Below are 19,055 nucleotides of genomic sequence, written 5' to 3'. Positions count from 1 at the left end.
GCGCGCTTCTTTCCACTCCTTTCCTCTTCCCTCGGTTTCTCTGGTCTTTTTAAGAAAATAAGATGGATAACTGTTTTCTGGAAAAAGTTTTATTATCAAATTATTCCTATACAGCATTTTTACCCTTGGTAAGTTAATACAGATCTATGTATATTCACTCAGAATTCAGTTCCACCAAAAAGGAAAATCAGCAGACACCACCTTTAGTGCAAATTCATGCCTTAGATTATATGGATTTTCTGTCTCTCCTTTTTTTCCTCTCTGCGTGTTTTCATCTCAGAGTGCTCTCCAGGTTTGTCTTTGAATGAGGGAAAATTGTGCTTGTTACAAAAATAGGTAGCATTTCAATTTCGAGACAAGTGTCAGCTTTACAGTACAGTGGGAGGTAATTCATCAACCTCTAAAGTCCTTATTTCTTCATGAAATTCATGAAATCTCGTCACCCCTTCCTGGGGCAAACCCAAGCTTGATATTGCACAGACAGGACATGAAAGCAGCAGAGGTTGTGTCAGGTGGGGAAGAAGCTCTTCACGAAGAGGAGGGACACCAGTGGAAGGACTGTTTCAGTAGTACATGTTCTTGTCCCACCAGCCTGCAGTACAAGGGAAGAGGGGAAAGAAGTTATTAGTGAGAACAAACAGCCCATTTTTAAGCTGTCTACCTGTCAGCAGCAGCTATGATAGATGTGCATAAAGGCAGGAAATGACATCTTATATTAAAATACTAAATGCAGAAAAATCTACTTACTTCCTGGGTATCTCCTGATAAGCAGCTTGCGGACTTCATCGTAGACCCATATCAAGATAGCGAACGGTACGGCCACAAACCAGTACTGAAACCTGGGAGTGGGAGAAAAGGGTCTTGTTCAGACGCACCTACCGCTCAGCGGGGCTCTGTCTGTGCTGTCTGATGGCACTGAAAGAGAATCTGGCCTTTTTGTCTTGTTATTTCCTTATTTAAGCACTCAGATAAGATGATGTCCATGTAAGCCTCTCAGCCTTAAGTAGTGACTGCATTAATTTATTCCAGTAACTGTTCGTAAGGATGGCATTACAGGGCAGAAAAATGGAACAGTTCTGACAGTGATATATATAAAATAGAAGTTGTTCGCCTAAAATGAAGCAAAATGCTATCTGATCTCACCAGAATATTTGGAATCCTAGAAAAAGATATTAAAAAGATATTAAAATGTTTATTCTACACAAGTAGATTTTTGAATCCTTGGTAGTAAATCTAGTACAAAAAATGCTGCGTTTCCTCCCTGTTCTTCATCATGAATACTCTTAAGTGTTTATCCTTGACTTGTGCTGCATGGACATCCTGCTCCCATTTGTCTGCTGCTGCAGAATGGTAAATCTGTATCTGCTTATACATGGAGGACAAGGACAATACGTGAACATCAAACCTCACCTCAACGGGGTGAAGTTCAGGGCCGTAACGTGTCCAAGACCGTAGGTGAGAATCAGAGCGATTCCTATCTGGGAAAATATACCCACCCAGATGACTTTGTTCCTACAAGAAAAGCACAGAGGAAGGGTTATGGTGCAGACGACGCACACTGCAGACTCCGTAGCGCTGGCTGGCATTGCGTTCACCCGTGTCTTTCCTGGTATCATTCCTGACCTACCTAGATTAAAATAAGCTTTATGTAAAGCTAGAAATGCAGCGTGCATTACTCACGTCTGGTAGTTGCCGTGAATGTGCGCATTGTGGCTCAAATGTAAATGTAAGGGGGAAATATAAATAGGTGTAGGCTCTGGATCTGCAGATAAAGAAAGCAGTTTGCTTTCCTATCAGAAACACTCTGACTAAATGCCAGCTTTGATGCGTGGCCTCCATCCCATTTTAACCATTTGAGATTTGCGATTGCTGAAAGCCAGATTTAGTATTTGTTCAGACTGAAGGTGAGTGAGCTAAATCACTGAGCTAACCTTCTTCTAAAATTAGCAGTAGGCTGACTTATCCTCTCGCGCGGCAGGTAAAGAATCCGCACACCTTACCTGAAAAGGCCTTGCTGGAAAATGGAATTTCTTCTTGTTTTCCTGATGATCAAATCAGCAACTTGCTGAATTGTGATGCTGACAAAAAAGGCGGTATAGCCGGTCCACTGTAGGTACAGCCTCTGGTATTTAGTCTGCAAATTGAAGGGCAAATCAAATAGCATTATATCAGACACTCCTGTCTTGTGCAGGTGATTGCAAACCTTGATAGTAGGGTTTTAGTAACTAAGGTGTAAATGCAGAGTTATTCCAGATTTTGACACGTAATGATAGGATTTTGGCTGGTGATTCTAGTTTGCTAGTTACTGTGGATGAGTCATGAGGCTGAAGCGCAAGCTTGGTGTAAGGAGGTATTTATATTATGTCAATATATATAATCAATATATAAATATTGATTTATTAATGGCTTCTGTGTCCTATGATTTCTACAGCATGAGTGAGGGGGAGTGAAGAGTGAAAGGGGCAGGGAGAGCCTGCAGAGTGCTTTACAGGAGTGCTGTTGAGAAGCAGGGCTGAGAGATAATGAGTCCAAAGGAGAAGGTGCATCTCCAGAGGCTTTGAATCAGGAGGGAAATTGCAGAAGAACGAATGAAAGAATTTGAGTCTTAATGAAAGAGCTGGGTGGCAGGAACTCTGAAGTGTCTATCCTAAGGACCATTACATGAAAATGAGTTATTGTTGCATTTAGATCTGTTTTTTCCTGCTCCTTTATTTTGGAACAGAGTATGGAATTTTTAAGAAACTGTTGGGTTAGAGACAGTGCAGGGATGTTTCAGTGCTTTACCCATTCTTGTCCATACGAATCCTCAAAGTCATTAATATAACTGTCTTCCCATTTGACTCGCACGCCAAGGAGTGTGGAAGGGAGGAAACCTTGTTCAGCATACACGGTGAAGTAGGTCACAAAGGCTCCTATTGACTGCATGATGCCTGCAAAATCACGGGGGTAGAAATGAGGAAGAAGCAGAATTTAGGAGCACCGTGGAATGTGCTGGATGTTGGTGTTAGTCTGTCTCCTATGGCGTGAAACTTGCCACGAGTCTAAAGGCAATTTTAGAGCTCCTAAAGCTCTAAGGTTCTTGATCTCTGTACATAAAAACCTGCAGTATTGTTGAATAATGAGCAATAGAATGGAGTTAGTAAGTTTGCTGAGGAAGGCAGGGGACGGAGTTGAGTTCCAGCTCTCGCTTTTCTAAAAAAAATGAATCACCTCGAGTGTGTCTTGGTTTGCTGATAGAAGAACGTGTTTCAGAGAACAGACCAACCTACCGATGTGCAGATAGGAGTACACAGCGAGCTGCTCGTTCACCAGCCTGTCTTTTCTCTTGTTACGTGGTCTCCTGTTCATAATATCACTTTCAGCTTTCTCGTAGGCTAATGCAACAGAAGGGATCTACAACAGAAACAAACCAGTTCTCAGGGGGTTCTCTTGGCATCCCCTGCAGATACAGATACAGATAGCAAATGGAAAAAGGATCCACATAGCATTCCCTTGACAGAAATCAACCCTCTGATTTGTCGTGATATTACAGCAGAAAATAACTTAAAAGAGACCAACTTACAATGTCTGTGCCCAGGTCAATGAATAGGATGGTGATAGTGCCAATGGGCAGTGGAATGCTGGCAATAATGTAGATGAGAAAGGGACAGAGCTCAGCAATATTCTTAGTCAGGGTGTAGGCAATTGTTTTCTTTAGGTTGTCAAAGATCAGGCGACCTGGAGGAAAGGGAGACGCTTCTGTAAAAACCTTATTGTCAACAGCATTTTCCAGAAAAATGTTCAGTTTTTAACTAAATGAAGTGAAAAGACATACTGCTTATACTGCTTGGACAAGCAGCAATGGCAGAGCGATGCTGAGAGGGGGATTATTTCCTTAGGGTCTATTTGCCATGTGTCTATAAGCCGAATTAAGTCCCAGTCTTCCCAAATATTAAAACCACATTTCTAAGTCCAGAAAGAAGAAAGAGGAGGTGAGTGCAGGAGGGAAGAATCAGGACCCGCCAGTGCTGCGCGGCTCTCAGCAGCTTTCAGCTAAGAAAGTGGATAGCAATGTTATTTTTACCTTCCTCCACTCCTGTGACAATAGAAGCAAAGTTATCATCCAGCAGTACCATATCAGCTGCGTTTTTAGCTGCATCAGAACCAGCAATACCCATAGCAATTCCAATATCTGCTTTTTTAAGAGCGGGGGAGTCGTTCACTCCGTCTCCAGTCACGGCAACAACTGCTCCCTGGAACACAGAAAAGGATCCCGATGTGTCATCCCCTAAGGCCACTTTGCTCTGGGCACACTCCCCGTCTTTATATCTCTAGAGGAAAGATGCTGATACGAAGTTCTGAATCCTCTTTGTACCCACATAGAACGTAGCCAGTGATCACAAAGACACTGGGTAGGATTAATTCAGCAACTTCAGACTTGTGTGTGATGGATGTCTGTGTCAGTTTGCCATCTAGGCTCCCTTCCTAGTAAAGAGAAATGGGAAATTCAGGGATATAATTTGCTGCGTCTAAATTAGGTGCACTTAAAATGCAATTAATCTGATAATTTCTTTCTGTGGAATAATAAGGGAGCTTAAAAATTATAGACCTCTGTCTATATATATATATATATATATGGTCTGTCACAGTCAGAGCAGAGCCAGGCTCATCTCTGGCATCTGTGAGAGATTCAATTCACAAAACGTGTTCTGTCCTTGTCTTTTCTTGTTTCGTGAAGTGCTTACAGAATGAGTCAGCTTTCCTCTTAATTATAAATTATGTAAGTGTTCAGTTAAACCATTCTCTTCCTGTCCCAACAACTTCTAGTCATTGCCAGCCTATGCTAGAATTGCGCTAGTAATCCAAAAGATGGCAAACTCTCATTATTCAACTCAATTTCTTTGTTATCTTCCAATTAAACCATCGACTGCAGCAAAAGGTCCTGTTGTAGCTGATGCAGAAGTTCATGGCTTGATATCAATTCCGAGTGGTGAAAAAGCCTGACAAACTGATTAATACAAATACTGAATGTCCTGTCCCTGCGGGGATTTAGCTCAGTGTCACTACCTATAAATAATGCCGTGTACAGAAGGGCTTATAAGCTCCAAGTACTAAACATAGCATGTAGACTGGCTGGCTTGAGTTGAGGGGGGAGGATGTTCCTCTTCATCCTTTAAAGAGCCAAATCTCCCAGGAGCGTGGGTGTCTAAGCAGTGCAGAGCACGTTTACCCCATCTACCAAAGGCCATTCAGAAATCAAACAAATAAGAGATGCAATGGAAATATTTTATCCCTTTTTTTTAAAAAAAAAAAAAAAACAATCCTTCTGAAAGCAGTTCAGGCTTAAACCCAAAGTGCTGATCGTGCTGATTGGAAAGCTTAGCTCTGGTGTAATTACAAAAAGAAAATAATGTCTTCTGCTACTTCTCCTTCTCTGCGAAGTTCAGGGACAGCAGTGATGTGATGTTCAGTTTGCAGCGTTTACTTGGTAGATGTCGTATCTGAGGGGATCTTTTGATGACAGTTTTTCAGAGCTCTATGCATGTCATTTCCTTTCCTTCCGCCTGCTTTGCTGGCTGCACTCCCTGCCCCTTTACACAGTATTGCCTGTGGATGGGACAAGCTCTCTTTAAATCCTGCTTTCTGGTGGTTGTTTTACAGGCTTTGAAAGTACCATAGATAAGGCTCGGTCCTACATAAATCACGCTATGACATTTTGCGGGATTCATACCTTATTTTGCTTCTAAATGTTCCGTGGGCAGGAAGGACACAGGTCTAAATGGCCACGAGAGATAAGATGAGAAGATGTGGTAACACGTTGCTTTTCTCTGGGTTTAAAGAATTCCCGAGGGAAGGCTCCTTCCCAAACAGTGTCCATTCTCTGTCCACGAGACCTCACGTGCAGCACAGCAGCAGAATTATGTGCAAAAGCCAGACCCTCGGTACCGCTCCAAGCCAGTCAAACTCAGGAAAAGCTCCTTAGAGTTTGTAACAGGAACTTGAGCGGCCTGGATTCGGTCCAGACAGCGTTTGTGTTTGATGATGTTCTTGCACAGTGAAAAGAGTATAAACAGAGCTCAGGGAGCCCTGGAAGTTGGCTTCCACCTATAGCCATACCGGTATATAACCTTTTATACCTCTTACTCACCTGCCTTTGGCAGCCTTCGACTATAATCAGTTTCTGTTGGGGCGATGTCCGAGCAAAGACGATCTCAGAGTGGTTACACAGGATTTCATCCAGCTGCTGCAAGCTCATGTCCTTCAGCTCCATCCCATTAACTACTGCTGCTGTCGCTTCCCTGGAAGAGCCATCGGAAAGCCGGCTGAATTTTCAAATCAAAAGGCTCAGATGAAAATAGTGCACTTGTAGAATGTGTGCGGCTCAGTAGTAAGGAAAGCAGCAGATTGAGTTAATTTCAGAAGCGTTAGTCGGTAATCAGCAGGTGTTGAATGAAAGCCACTGTAGAAATTCAGAGTGAATTAGAGTTATCCAAGTACAGAGAGGAGTAATTAACGCTTCCTTCTGAGCAGCCATAACAGCAGAAAATGCATTTTAAAGAGGACTCTGAGTGGGAGCGTGGGACACTGGATGAGGAACACATTTCTCTGTAAAGAGCTTTTCTCTTTCTCTTGGGATGTTACTGGTTTTCACATTTAATGGGTAAAAGAGGAATTTGGACTAATGGTCCTTAGGTCATTTGATTCTGAATGTTGCTTTTCGTATGTGTGTCTTTTGTCAAGCGGGCAGTGACAGCAAAGTCCAACATGACCTGCAAAGAGTAATTTGCCAGGTTTTTTCAAGGACCGGTGAAGATGAGAGCCACTGACCTAGACACGTGGTTCTTCAGGCAGGGATGACGTGTTGGAGGGACGCAGTGACTGAGAACACATCAAGGAACAGAGAAGCAAAAAGCAGCCGCAGTGTAGGGATGGGCTATAAAAGCATTGCAGAGGGAGAAGGCTGAGCTTTCAGCACATTAACACACAGATAGCCCCTGTTTGCTCGTACCGTCTATTGACTTGCTCCACGGGAATGTTGAGGCGCTTGGCGATATCTTCCACGGTCTCACTGGTGGCTGAAATGATGCCGACGCTCTTGGCAATGGCCTTGGCCGTGATGGGGTGATCACCCGTGACCATGATAACCTGAGGAAGGGACAGGCACTCCACGTGAGCAGCAAATGTATAAGCAGTGGCTGCAGTGAGATAAGGTGAAATGTCTATTGTTGTCGACCAGGAAGCGGTCTGAACTTGGAAAGCCGCGCTATGTACATAACCCTGACACATTATGACTATTACTTAATTAGCTCTATATTGACATCAGGTCTCTACCTTGTGTTATTTGCGCTATTTTATCAGGGCTGTAAAGAAAGAACCTGTCAGAGGCAGCAAGGTTAGAATAATGCAGAATAAAGAAGGCTTTATGTAAGAATTTGCATAGGATATAATCAAAGGTGAGAGTTCGTTAGAATGTTGTATCTTAAAATGGATCCGTGTGACTAAGGTGTCTGGACAAATAAGACTAATCTTTTTCTTGAGAAGCTGCCGGTTGCCTGATCTGTCTTCAGAATCCAGAATGCCTCCCAAGCACGCACTTTAATTTACAGTCCTAGGATGATATTAGCAAACATGTAGCTTCTTGGTAGATGTTGCTACAACGATACTAACGACAGCGTGGTGGAAGATGTTAAAAGTTACATTATGCCGAGTCTTTCTGTAGAATCACTGTGTGTTTCATTGTAAAATCCCTACCTTGATCCCAGCACTGCGACATTTTGAGACAGCATCCGGCACAGTGGAACGAGGTGGGTCAATCATAGATAAGAGCCCCACAAAGCACAGGTTGGAGGTTGGGAAGTTCATGGAATCCGTGTCAAAAGGGTAGGTGTCTGGAAACTCATTCTCAGGCAGGTATAAATGACAGAAACCTGAAAAGAAACTGAAGTTGGTGTAGCGTACAGGCGATAGTGGGAGACAGAGGAGAGCTTGCTGTCTGGTACCAGGCTTCACTCTGGTTAGTGGAACTTCAGTGCATTTAACCACTAACTTTTCATGGAGGATTTTTTTAACCACCGCAGGACGAATGAAGTCCAGACACACTGGCTTGCACCAAGATTTAAAAGCCCATTTTACACCGCAGTTCTCTGGTTAGTCCCTCTAGTTGGACTCACCCAGCACTCTCTCTCCCATGCCTCCCAGCTCCATGTACGCTGTCTGGAAAGCTTCTGCCTTCTCACTGTCCAGTGGTTCTTCTTTGCCGTTGATCATGATGGTGCTACACCTCTCCAAAATCCTCTCCGGGGCACCTTTCATCACCAGCAGAAAGCGTTTGTCGTTGGGATCCTCAGTCTCATGGATGGAAAGCTGTGTGCCACAAATAGGAAATGGTTTGAAAGAGCGTATATGATCCTCATTTGTTTCTAGTTTTCATCACTTTGCCTAGGAGTAGTGTTTCTTTTTTTCCGTGAGGATAACATACATTCCATTGTATTTACTATAGATTAGATTTCCTCTGTTACTGAATTACCACATTAAGACTTTGAGGTCACGAATAGTTGCTTTACACCCAGCGATAGAAACGGTTTAAGTTGGAAACAGTCTGGCATAATTTCTACAAATGAAACACACCTGGAATTTGTTGGTAGAGTTGAAAGGAATCTCAGCCACTTTCTTGTTCCGTGCCCTGATATTCATGACGTCACCCAAAATGACTTCTGCAAATTTCAGCAGGGCTGTTTCAGAGGCGTCACCGACCACAACTCTCTGTGTGCACAAAGGAACAGTTAATAGCACATACACCTTTGCATTTCAATCAGGAGAGCCTGCATGTTTCTGTAACATGATCTATGCTTAAGCAGCAATGAATCTACGCTGCTACATCCAGGTTGTCCTGGAAAATTATTATGGTAAAAATTTGAGGCATGTGTTGTGCATTTGATGCTAGAACTAAGCTACAAAGAGATGAAGTTAGAGCTTGAATTCTGCAAAAGCAGAAGATCTGTGATGCAGGTTTGTGTGGAAGCTTTGTAATGTGGTCCTAGGGGAGCAGCAGGCGGGTACGGGTGAGCTGATTGAGGCACGAAATCAAGCGACTTTGAGGAAGAAATTGATGGAGTAAACAGTAGAAATCAGGGATTTTTTCTGGTCGTCTGGTCACCAGAATTCAGTACCTTCAGCAGTCATGTGTAAAGACATTAATTAAGGTGTGTTTACCTTTGTCTATCTTGCTAGATTAAATTATTAGTGTAGAAATTCTTGCTACCTAAATTGTCTTGTTCCTTATAGGGACGGTTGCTCTTGGCTTTGTGGTTTTATTACCCCATATTAAACCTTTTTGTGAGTGTATAGCAATAATGCTACCATAAATAGTAACTCAGAAGATTGCCACGCTAAAATGAAGGAGATTACTAAAGTCAAACAGAACAGCTTACATGTATCATTCTTTCAGAGGAAGAGAAATAAGCTGATATGAAGTAGGCAGTACCTTCATTATTGGGTGATTCTCCTGTCCTGGTGCAAATTCTGCCCGGTTGCAGAGGGTTACAATTTTTGATAATGCTGTCCATGATGGAGAACTTTGATCGAAAGGCTGGCCTGAGAGGAAGCAAAATAAATATTGTATCCGTTAGTGTATTACCTGATGGAATTAGAAGCTTAAGTTCAAAACAACAGGCTTGAATTATTTGCAGAAGAAAATTGCCCTTTTGAAAGGTTGTGTTACAGAGAAACAACTTGCCAGTGCCTCACCACCCTCATGGGGAAGAATTTCTTCCTTATATCTAATCTAAACCTATCCTCTTTCAGTTTGAAGCTGTTACCCATTGTCCTGTCACTACATGCCCTTGTAAAAAGTCCCTCTCCAGCTTCCTTGTAGGTCCACGTTAGCTACTGGAAGGCTGCAATAAGGTCTTCCCGGAGCCTTCTCCTTCTGAACACCCCCAGCTCTCTCAGTCTGTCCTCACAGCAGAGCTGCTCCCACCCTCTGAGCATCTTCATTGCCCTTCTCTGGACCCCAACAGGTCCATGTCCTCCTTACGCTGGAGGCAACAGAGCTGAACGCAGCTACTCAGTTTGCTGAGGCAAAAGGATCTGAATTAGAACTTACTCCAGACTGAATTTACATGAGTAAAGTTCAAATATGAATTATTCTTTTCACATCTCTGCATGGCTAAAAAGGGACTTTCCTGGTGCACACTACACTTCTATGTGGAAGGAAAACATGTCTATTTTAGCTCTCAAAAGATTCCCATGGACATCAGTTTGACAGACAGTAGATGTGAAACACCACAGGTTTGATCACCTTCCCCGATCCCCCATTGCCATATTTACTTATTTGATCTTCACTGGTGTCAGCAGAGTAGATCTGATTATCAAACCAGAGGTGAGCAACAGTCATCCTGTTCTGTGTGAGAGTCCCTGTCTTGTCGGAGCAGATGATGGAGGTGGAACCGAGTGTTTCTACAGCTTCCAAGTTCTTCACCAAACAGTTCTTCTTCGCCATCCGCTTGGCTGTCAGAGACAGGCTCACCTGGCAGAGGTAAAGAAGTTCAGCTCACAGTTAGTGAGGTTCAGTTACAGAATGATGCAATGGGGTTACATACTTCTGCTAAGCTTTTTATGATCTTTTCTTTTATCTTTTTGGTTGATTGCTGTGCATTTTGTTGGTGTGGTTTTTTTCTCTTTTAATAGCATTATTAAGGTTTGACTGTAACTAGAAAAAAGTACATGTGCTGCTGAGAGGAAGCTGCTTGCCTGCTGATAGAAATAAGAATGTCATGTCAGTTCAGAGGCTGTTTCGCATGGAAGGATCTACAGTGGCAGGGGGAGCTCCTAATCACCAACTTAATGAGTCCTGAAATGAGTCTCTTCATTTCTGCAGTGCTGCTGGTTGTTCTTGGTGTAACTTTAGGGCCAGCAGTGCTTGGCAGGTGTGCTGGTTCTCAGCCAGGGATTTTAGGGATGCTTTCTACATGTTAGTAAGTGGAATTTTCATGCGACTTTCAGAGTACAATATCCTCATTTCCATATTGGAACAGGTTGTGGGGAAATGAGTCACAGCATTCTACTGGTTAGCAATTGAGGGAGAACGTGCTTGAAGAACCTTATTTCAAATTGAGTTGTGCTGAAGCTTTTAAGATTATTGGCTCAGCTATGCCAGAATTTCCGAATGAAATGTTTGCCCTTTCAGTTTAATGGGAAAAACTACCCTATTTCAAACTTCACTCATCCGAGTCATTTAGTTGACAATCTGTTCTTTGCTAGTTAGTGTTGTGCTGTAATGAACTTAGGAGTGATTAATGATGGTAATGACTGAGGAACTACAGTGGCAATGGGTGAACTCAAGCGCAGACTTACCGTTACTGTGGCTAGCAGTCCCTCTGGCACGTTTGCCACAATGATGCCAATGAGAAAGATGATGGAGTCCAGAATCTTGTATCGCAGCGAGATAGATATAATGAAGAAGAGAACGCCGATGGAAATGGCCACTCCTGCCACCAGGTAGACAAAATGTTCTATCTCAATAGCAATGGGTGTTTTCTCATTTCCCACTCTCGATGCGAGAGAGGCAATCCGCCCGATGATGGTGCGGTCCCCGGTGTTGATCACAATGCCAGTAGCAGTGCCTGCGAAGAAATCAAAGACTGTCAGCTCCAGGAGAGACTGATCCTCTCTTCTGTACTCTGTACTGATGGACAAAAACCCTTCCCAGCTTTAACGTGACTGAGACTTCACCCCAGAATTACAGTCTTCCGCTTAGAAATCACTGAAGAGAAAGACGTAAGCTATTTTCATTAATTAGAGTCTTTTTGATTGCATTGCAGTAGGAATGAGGTGCTGTCCTGGGCACTGCACAGTCCCACAGCAGACAGTCCTCTGTACGCACCTTCCACGCAGGTGGTGGAATAGAACACAATGTTCTTGGTCTCCAAGGGGTTCTCATGGGTGAAGTCACAGGATCGAGACTGTGGTTCTGATTCCCCTGTGAGTGAAGAATTGTCCACCTTTAATGAAATAGAGACGTGTGTATTAAAGTTAGTAATGTGCAGTTATGTCTAGCCTAGAAAGCAAGGTGGCAGCACTTTTAATAATCGGTGACGGGGCCATAATCTCTCAGTGCCTTTGCTCTGAGAGATTTGCCCCTGTCATTGAAAGAATCTCCTTTCCTTTGAGAATTGAATGTTGTGTGTCTGTCAGTGGGATTTTCAGTAAAAAAAGAAAACGTGGTTTGAAGATCTGCCTCCAGGTCTGTGGAAACTATTAATACCGTATTGGTGTTTCTGCCTCTGCCCTGGCAGAGCTTTGCTAGGAGATGGTATGGATGTAATTGCTTCTTTTGATGTTCAGGGAGCGGAGATGTTAGTCCTGGATGAGCCTGAGCATCACAGTATAACTTCTGCACTCTATGATTTAATTAGATGATGTCTGATCATATTGGGTGTGAAGAAATTCTTTATATGTAATAAAAGTCTCCAAACCATGTTCCTCCTCTTTTCCCATGCTCTACAAAGTACTGTTTACCTTACAACCCTGAGCAGAGATGAGGCGAATATCTGCTGGGATCCTGTCTCCACCCTTGATTTCCACGATGTCTCCAACCACCAGCTTGTCTGCTGGCAGTTCCTTCTTCTGTGCATCTCTGATGACAAGAGCTTGCTGCAAGACAGAGGTGTGACAAAGATTAGCACCGTGCCATCCTGTACACCTCCTACCAAGAGGTAAAATCAAGTTGGGCTTTTGTCATTTCGAGATGCATTATTAGAATGAACTTTTATCTCAAATGAAATGCATTGGTTGTTCTCACCTGTGGAATCATTTTGCTGAAGCTGGCCATGATGTTTGTGCTTTTAGCTTCTTGATAGTAAGCGAAGATACCAGTGAGGATGACAACCAGTGCCAGGACTACACCAAGGTAGAGCTAATCAGCAGAAGACATAATCCAGTTAATTTAAGACAAGTGTTCAGCAATTCCTCTGCTATAATAAATCATAGTTCTGTTTTGTTTCAGGAGACTCTTAGAATGAGACCTTGATCAGGTTAAAAGACAGCTTAAGAGAAGAACTTTAAAGTTTTGCCCTGCTAATGATCAGGTAAGGCTTTTTGAGTATGAAAAGGGCTTTTAGTAGCAAGTTTCCCATCTCTCTAAAAGTTTTTTCTAAACTAAACCTGATGTGAACCCGAACAAACTGTGTTCATAGCAGAGTGTGACTCAAGGGAATCGGAGTCAAAGACTCCGGAGTCCTTCGTGGACTTCAGTATTGCTCTTATGAGTACTCAAGGATTATGATTATGGGCAGTGGTTATAAAACCTTTGGACAGGCGCTCTTAGACAGAAGCGGTATGTCAGCTATTTGAACCTTTATCAGAAATGTTCCATAGTAGAGGGAAAGTCTTGAAAGAATAAAAGGCCTCCTTGTAGTTACTGAATAACTGTGAAGTAGTATTTAAATTACTTAGATTGTCAAAGGGTCAAATACCATGTGGTTATGCAAATACTCACATTGTCAAAGGGTGATTCAGCTCCCTGGGCAAGCTGAATGCCGAATGAAATCCAGGAGCAGACAGCTCCGATCCATAAGAGGATGGAAAACCCTCCCACCATCTGCTTGAGGAACTTAACGATTTCAGGCGTGGATTTGGGAGGAGTGAGCGCATTAGGACCATCGCGAGCCAGAATCTCTGCTGCTCTTGCACTAGAGAGACCCTGCGAAAGTAAATGACACGTTTAAAATGAGGTCTCGGGAAACAGATTTTTGTCTCAACTCAGAACAAAATTTGCGTGCTGCTTTTTTCCTTGAACGTTTGTGTCACAGATCGGCTGCAGTAAGCTACGTCTTTGATTTCCAATCTTTCTGCTTTCTGGGTAGCTACTATTGGTTATCTGCTGTGAAGAAACAGGTATTTCTCTACTGGGGCATTGAATTTGGGGCCGTGTCCATTAGGAGTTCTCATTCTGTCGATTGTCTGTCAAGTATATCTGCTCTAAGTGTTTGGGAAGCTGGGGAAAACCAGATAGCAGTTCTTGTGCTGCTATTTCTGCATTTCCACCAAGACATGTGTAGCTCATGGGCTCCTTGAAATTCTTGTCTGTGCTCTGGCCACGTGTCAGCGCTTTGATATTCGAATGTTAGGTGTCTAAGGGAGTCAAGGGTATAGTTTCTCAAATCTAGTGTTTCCTTCAAGATAAAATCATTTCCAGCGCTCTCTCTTGCTACAGATTGTTGCAGACACTGCAAGTGAAGAATGAATTGTAGCAAAATGGAAATACCAGATAAAAACTTGAGAAAAAAGCTGAGGTCCTGGTGCAAACTTTGAGGTCATGTTTTGTGCAGGGATTTTGATTTCGGAGCAGTAGATTAGAATTGAGGGAAACTCTAAATCCAGGTTGGTGCTGCACGTTGATTTACAGGTTTAGGCTTTATTGGGAGTTAGTGCATCATGCTTCTTCATGCATGCGTACACACATCCGTGTATGGATGAGTCTGTTGATTTGGATGTTTTCCCCCTGCTTCTAGGGAGCTTTGGCTAAACCAGAAAAAAGTCAGGCACCCTATTTGGGCAGTTTCTTAATGATACCCTATGGACTCACTTTGCTGATGTTTGTACCGTACTTCTCCTCCAGGTCTGAAGGGCTGAGTTGATGGTCATCCTAGATTCCAAAAGAAAGAGAAAATGATAGTGAGCAGGATTTCAGACTGTTGGAATTTTTATTTCAGGATCTGGAGAATATTTAAGCTGCCTGGATCTGGGAGCAGTTGCTCGTATGACATCCCACTTTCATGAATAGACAAAATGCAATTTGCATATTGGTAAGCAAAATACCTTCCACTGGAAGATGATGTTTTCTTTTGATTTTTAGAGTGCTTTTGTAAATAGCTCCCTCCTCCAGCAAATCTGTCACAAGAACAGAATGGTGTTCTCATGTTAATACTGTTTGCCACAAATGTCCGTGCTTCTTTTAGATAAATAGTTCTTTCCATGCTATGGACTCAAGCATTCAGTACCATAGGCGAGATGTAGACAGAAGAAAGGGTGTGGTGTCAGAATACGTGTGACAACAACCTGCACTTGAATGACAAGGTAGGGTATGTGAAATTATCCACCACAGTCTTGTAGAAAGAAGCAGCAGGTTCAAACCACAGTTTAAAAGGGTGTGGGAGAGGAAATCTCTTCTCCTTTCTTTCCCTGCAGTGACACCTCTGTGGTATCATTGACCTAATTATGTCTTGTGCCAAACTGAGATTTAGAAGCCAAGAATTTGAGAGACCTCACAGTTGTTTTCACAGAATGATTCATTCGTACTTGGATGAGCCAATTAACTTGTCTCTGCTTTGGTTTCTCTTTAGAAACATGAGAGTAAAGTTACATCCCCTGGTGGCAAAGGTGAGATATATCAAGAATTATTTAGCTGTTACTGAGAACATCTTGGAAACACGATGGGTAAACTGATGGCTGATTTGGGGGGTTCCTTACCTTTGAAATACCATCTAGCCCATAAGTAACCCCTCCTTTGAGTTGCTCTCAAAGCAATTCAGAAAAGAGGTCAGTATAATTACCTTCAGTTTTCAGATTGGGAAACTGAAACGTATAGAGAGGAAGGAACTTGTCCAAGATCAACCAGCAGGTCAGGAGCAAACCAGAAATAAAATACAGGTTTCTTGAGCTTAGTGCACTGTCCTTGAAGTACAGTGCAGTTTAGGGAAAAACCCTGTGCTTAAAGCTGAGGCATGCCTTTAGATCTACCAGAAACCTCTGGAGCAAGATGTTGTGCTTCTACCTTTCCCTCTGTTTCCTGGCTCACTACACAAGTGGCACTTCACAGGAAATACTGATGACAGTTATTCCATCTGGGGAGTAACTCTTCTTTGGGGAGACAAGCTTCTGTACTGTAAGTGGCTTATTTAGACCAAAATCATTCTTCCCTTATAGACAGTAATCCTGCACAACTCTTTCGTGGCACACTCGAGGAACATGAGGAAGCAAATGGTTCCCTGTGTCAGGATTTGCAGTGCAGCGTGTGTGTGAAACTGGTGCTGCGTTGGCTTTTCAGCCCCGGTCCTGCCAGGTGGAATGGGAGCTTAGTTAGCAACACTCACCAGGTCCAGCTCTTTCTTAAGTTCTTCTGTCTTCTTTTTTTTCTTGTTGCCTTTCAAGTCTTTGTACTTCTTGTCTGTATCTCCCGTCTCTGTTTTTTCTATATCTTTGGTCCCATAGATCTCAACCGAGTAAACATCAGATTTTTTCTGTAAAAGAAACAAGTTTTTGGCATTGGTTTGAAGATCTGCTGGGACTTGAAGGAAACAGTAAAAATTACCACAAACAGGTTAAACTCTGACAAATCTACTTGTTTAAAACAAGCTACTGTGTCTTTCTCCTGGCAACTTAAAGTGCCGGCTCCTGTCTTACCCTGAGACCTCTCCAGCATGAGTTACAGCAGTCATGGTCAGGTCTTCAAAAGATGCACATTATAGTCATTCTTGTAAAGATGTGCAATACCTTTAGTAGTTTATGGTCTAACACAAAGTGTAGGAATCCTGCCCCAGGAGCTCAGCGTTGCTAGTGAAAACCATTAATTCACTTATCAGCTCCAAGGAATAGATTGGTGTAAAAGCAAAAGGTGTTTTAAAGGGGAGGGAGAAAGTATTCATTGAGAACTTGCCTGTCCGTAGAGCTTTTTAGATACGTGACTTAAATATTTACTTTTCTTTTTTAATGAAAATTAACATTTACATGTGAAATGGAGGCCAGCACCATACTGGTAGCCAAGGAGAACAAGTCTGTTTCTTTTCAGCTGGAGCTCAGAGCTGACGGGGAGTTAGAAAACTCCTCATTCATTTTTGCCCATCTAGTACCAAGTACAGGAAACTGTTAACCTGGAGAAACTCCCAAACCTCTGACAACGTGGGGTTTTTACTGATAACTTGGGGGGAAGCTGTTTCCTAACTTTAAGCTAATACTGTAGTCTGAAGGGCAAACTTCCTGTGTTGTTAATTTACCAGCTTCTATAATCACAACGTTCCAGATCCTAATTATCTTGTAAACTACATGCCATGCCTTGGTAGGACTATTGGTTGACCCCATTTCAGAGGCTTCCTGACAGATTAACTGTCAGAGTTTCAGGAGAGTCACACTGGATCTTATCTGATGGTGAGCTTTGCTAGCGGGACAGAGCAGCTTGCAGGCTGCTTGTCTGTCTGTCTGTCTGTCTTAATAAGCCCACATATACTCTGCAGGACACTTGTCAGTGTTTGGACTCCTGCAGAGATAATATTTCAGATGAGATGAGAGTAGACAGCTTAATTGCATACAGACTAAACCAGAGAGCTCAAGGAATGGAAACAACAAGGAGAAAAAAAGAAAGATTGGGACATCTTAGTACTTGATACTAATCTGAACTCAAAAGTGGCGTCTTATCCTCAGATGCCCTTTAATTAGGTGTATATTGACGTCCTGACATTGCATATTGAGGAAGGGAAAAGCTAAGAGGTGGGGAGTTAAAAGCCTGAAATCATTTTCCTAAAGCACTTGAGTTTGCTTGGCGATAGATATCCCGAATGAAGGGCATGTCTTTTACAAGACGTTCTGGGTTTTTTCTGCCTTGCCAAAGATTCACTGTTTGATTTATCTGTTGGGATTTTTCCTTCATCTTCCTTCTCCTCCTCCTCCTCTCTTGATCCCACCCGAAAATCTGTTTAGTTTTTCAAATCACCATAAAGTAGAAGGAGCAGGACAGAAAGAAAACAGCAACTATTGTGAGAATTTAGCAGATGGAGGAGAATAATGAAGAAAACTAATGGAGTTAGTGGAATCTATTGATGATTTCTATGCATGCAGATTTTCATATAATCTCAGATTTTGGCATTTGCAAAAGGGATGGTGTTCATGAAACTGTGAAATTAGCCACTCCCAGAATTCTTCCCTTTCCAATCTGATCTCTTTACTTTTTAGAACTAGAGACACATGCCCATCTAGAGTGAAAATTGCAGTTGTTACACTGGATCCCCAGCAGTGTCTAGCATTAGTTCTGTTTCACACTTAGCTCATATTCATAACATATTAAAACTTAAATTAATGCTTGTTCTTAAGAAGCAACACCTATGCAGTAGCAGCAATTCCGTGCACAGTGTACTCACCTTTACCATCTTGGTGAGTTTATTCCTTTCCCGATGGAGTGAAACAGCCAAGCTAAAGTCTCTGGATGAAAAGCACAAGCCCAAAGGGAGAATGGAGTGGCTCAGAGCAGTTGTGGCTGTTGGAGTGCAAAAGCTCGCAGAGGTTGTGGTTCCCTCTGAGCCGGCAAGCAGGCGTTAGCTGGAATCGCACTTGCTCCTTGGCATCCTTCGGGCAGAAAGGCTTCGAGAAAGAGCACTGTTTGCTAGTGCTTTATAAATCAGCATCTTGTGCTGCCACTCCACCCCTCCCCTTCCAGGTCCAGCCCATCTTCTGTTTCACCTGTAGTAGGTGGAAAAATACCACAGTAATGGGCATGTGGGTTTCAGGTCAGATAGTTTCTAATTATTCCTTTGTAGGGTTTGCTCACAACCAGGGAACAGGTGTATTATTCATCTTGCTAGAAGCAAAGAGTTTCCTTCAGACACTTTCCAGCACCGGACTCCCCTTATGATTTCGAGCTCTACAGTGGGGTGAAGGAGGTCTGTGCACATTTTGTCTTCCCTGTTCACATGATGTTGTGTCTGACTGCCTGGGGTCCCTAGAAGTCAGATCCCTGCCCTGTTAGGTACGACGAGGGGTTCTGTGGAGTGGTGCTTCTTCAAGCCTCTTAGCTTGGACTTCACTTCTAATTCTTGCTTTGCATTTGTTGTGTTTTTAACCTTCATGCATAGGTGAAAAAAGCACTTCTCAGTGCATTTTCAGCAAGAGCACTTACTTGAATGGCTTATTTAAACTGTTTGTCTTGTACTAATTACAAGCTTCCATAAAGGATTTATAATGAGATTTATGACACTTGTGATACCTGGCATATCTCATCCCTTAAAAGTAAAGTTAACTTCTTTACCTCTGATATTTAACTAATGGAAAACTAAGCCAAATATGGCAAATTATTTTCTATAACGTTG

General features: G+C 42.7%; 1 protein-coding gene across 1 annotated transcript; it reads right to left on the bottom strand.

Moving 5' to 3' along the window:
- Positions 1 to 84: 84 nt before the first annotated feature.
- Positions 85 to 18,350, bottom strand: ATP12A (ATPase H+/K+ transporting non-gastric alpha2 subunit). Its single transcript, XM_065855793.2, has 23 exons — positions 18,111 to 18,350; positions 16,074 to 16,220; positions 14,567 to 14,626; positions 13,478 to 13,681; positions 12,782 to 12,895; positions 12,499 to 12,633; positions 11,864 to 11,981; positions 11,335 to 11,603; positions 10,309 to 10,507; positions 9,464 to 9,573; positions 8,608 to 8,742; positions 8,151 to 8,343; positions 7,732 to 7,907; positions 6,989 to 7,125; positions 6,128 to 6,278; positions 4,064 to 4,232; positions 3,563 to 3,717; positions 3,270 to 3,393; positions 2,785 to 2,930; positions 2,001 to 2,134; positions 1,411 to 1,512; positions 748 to 839; positions 85 to 592 (listed from the first exon to the last, which is right to left on the bottom strand). Exons 1-23 carry the CDS (start codon positions 18,117 to 18,119, stop codon positions 564 to 566), a joined length of 3,108 nt encoding a protein of 1,035 aa, XP_065711865.1. The 5' UTR covers positions 18,120 to 18,350; the 3' UTR covers positions 85 to 563.
- Positions 18,351 to 19,055: the final 705 nt, after the last annotated feature.

Source organism: Patagioenas fasciata, chromosome 24 (assembly GCF_037038585.1).
Source record: "Patagioenas fasciata isolate bPatFas1 chromosome 24, bPatFas1.hap1, whole genome shotgun sequence".
Lineage (NCBI taxonomy): Eukaryota > Metazoa > Chordata > Aves > Columbiformes > Columbidae > Patagioenas > Patagioenas fasciata.
Note: the sequence above shows the minus strand (reverse complement) of the source record. Positions and strands in the feature narration are given on the sequence as shown.

Excerpts from the sequence above, each read along its gene's own strand:
- ATP12A (XM_065855793.2), bottom strand. Across the intron at positions 13,682-14,566 it reads ACGGTACAAACATCAGCAAA|GGTCTCTCTAGTGCAAGAGC; the intron begins GTGAGTCCATAG and ends TTACTTTCGCAG. Across the intron at positions 1,513-2,000 it reads TTCCAGCAAGGCCTTTTCAG|GAACAAAGTCATCTGGGTGG; the intron begins GTAAGGTGTGCG and ends CTTTTCTTGTAG.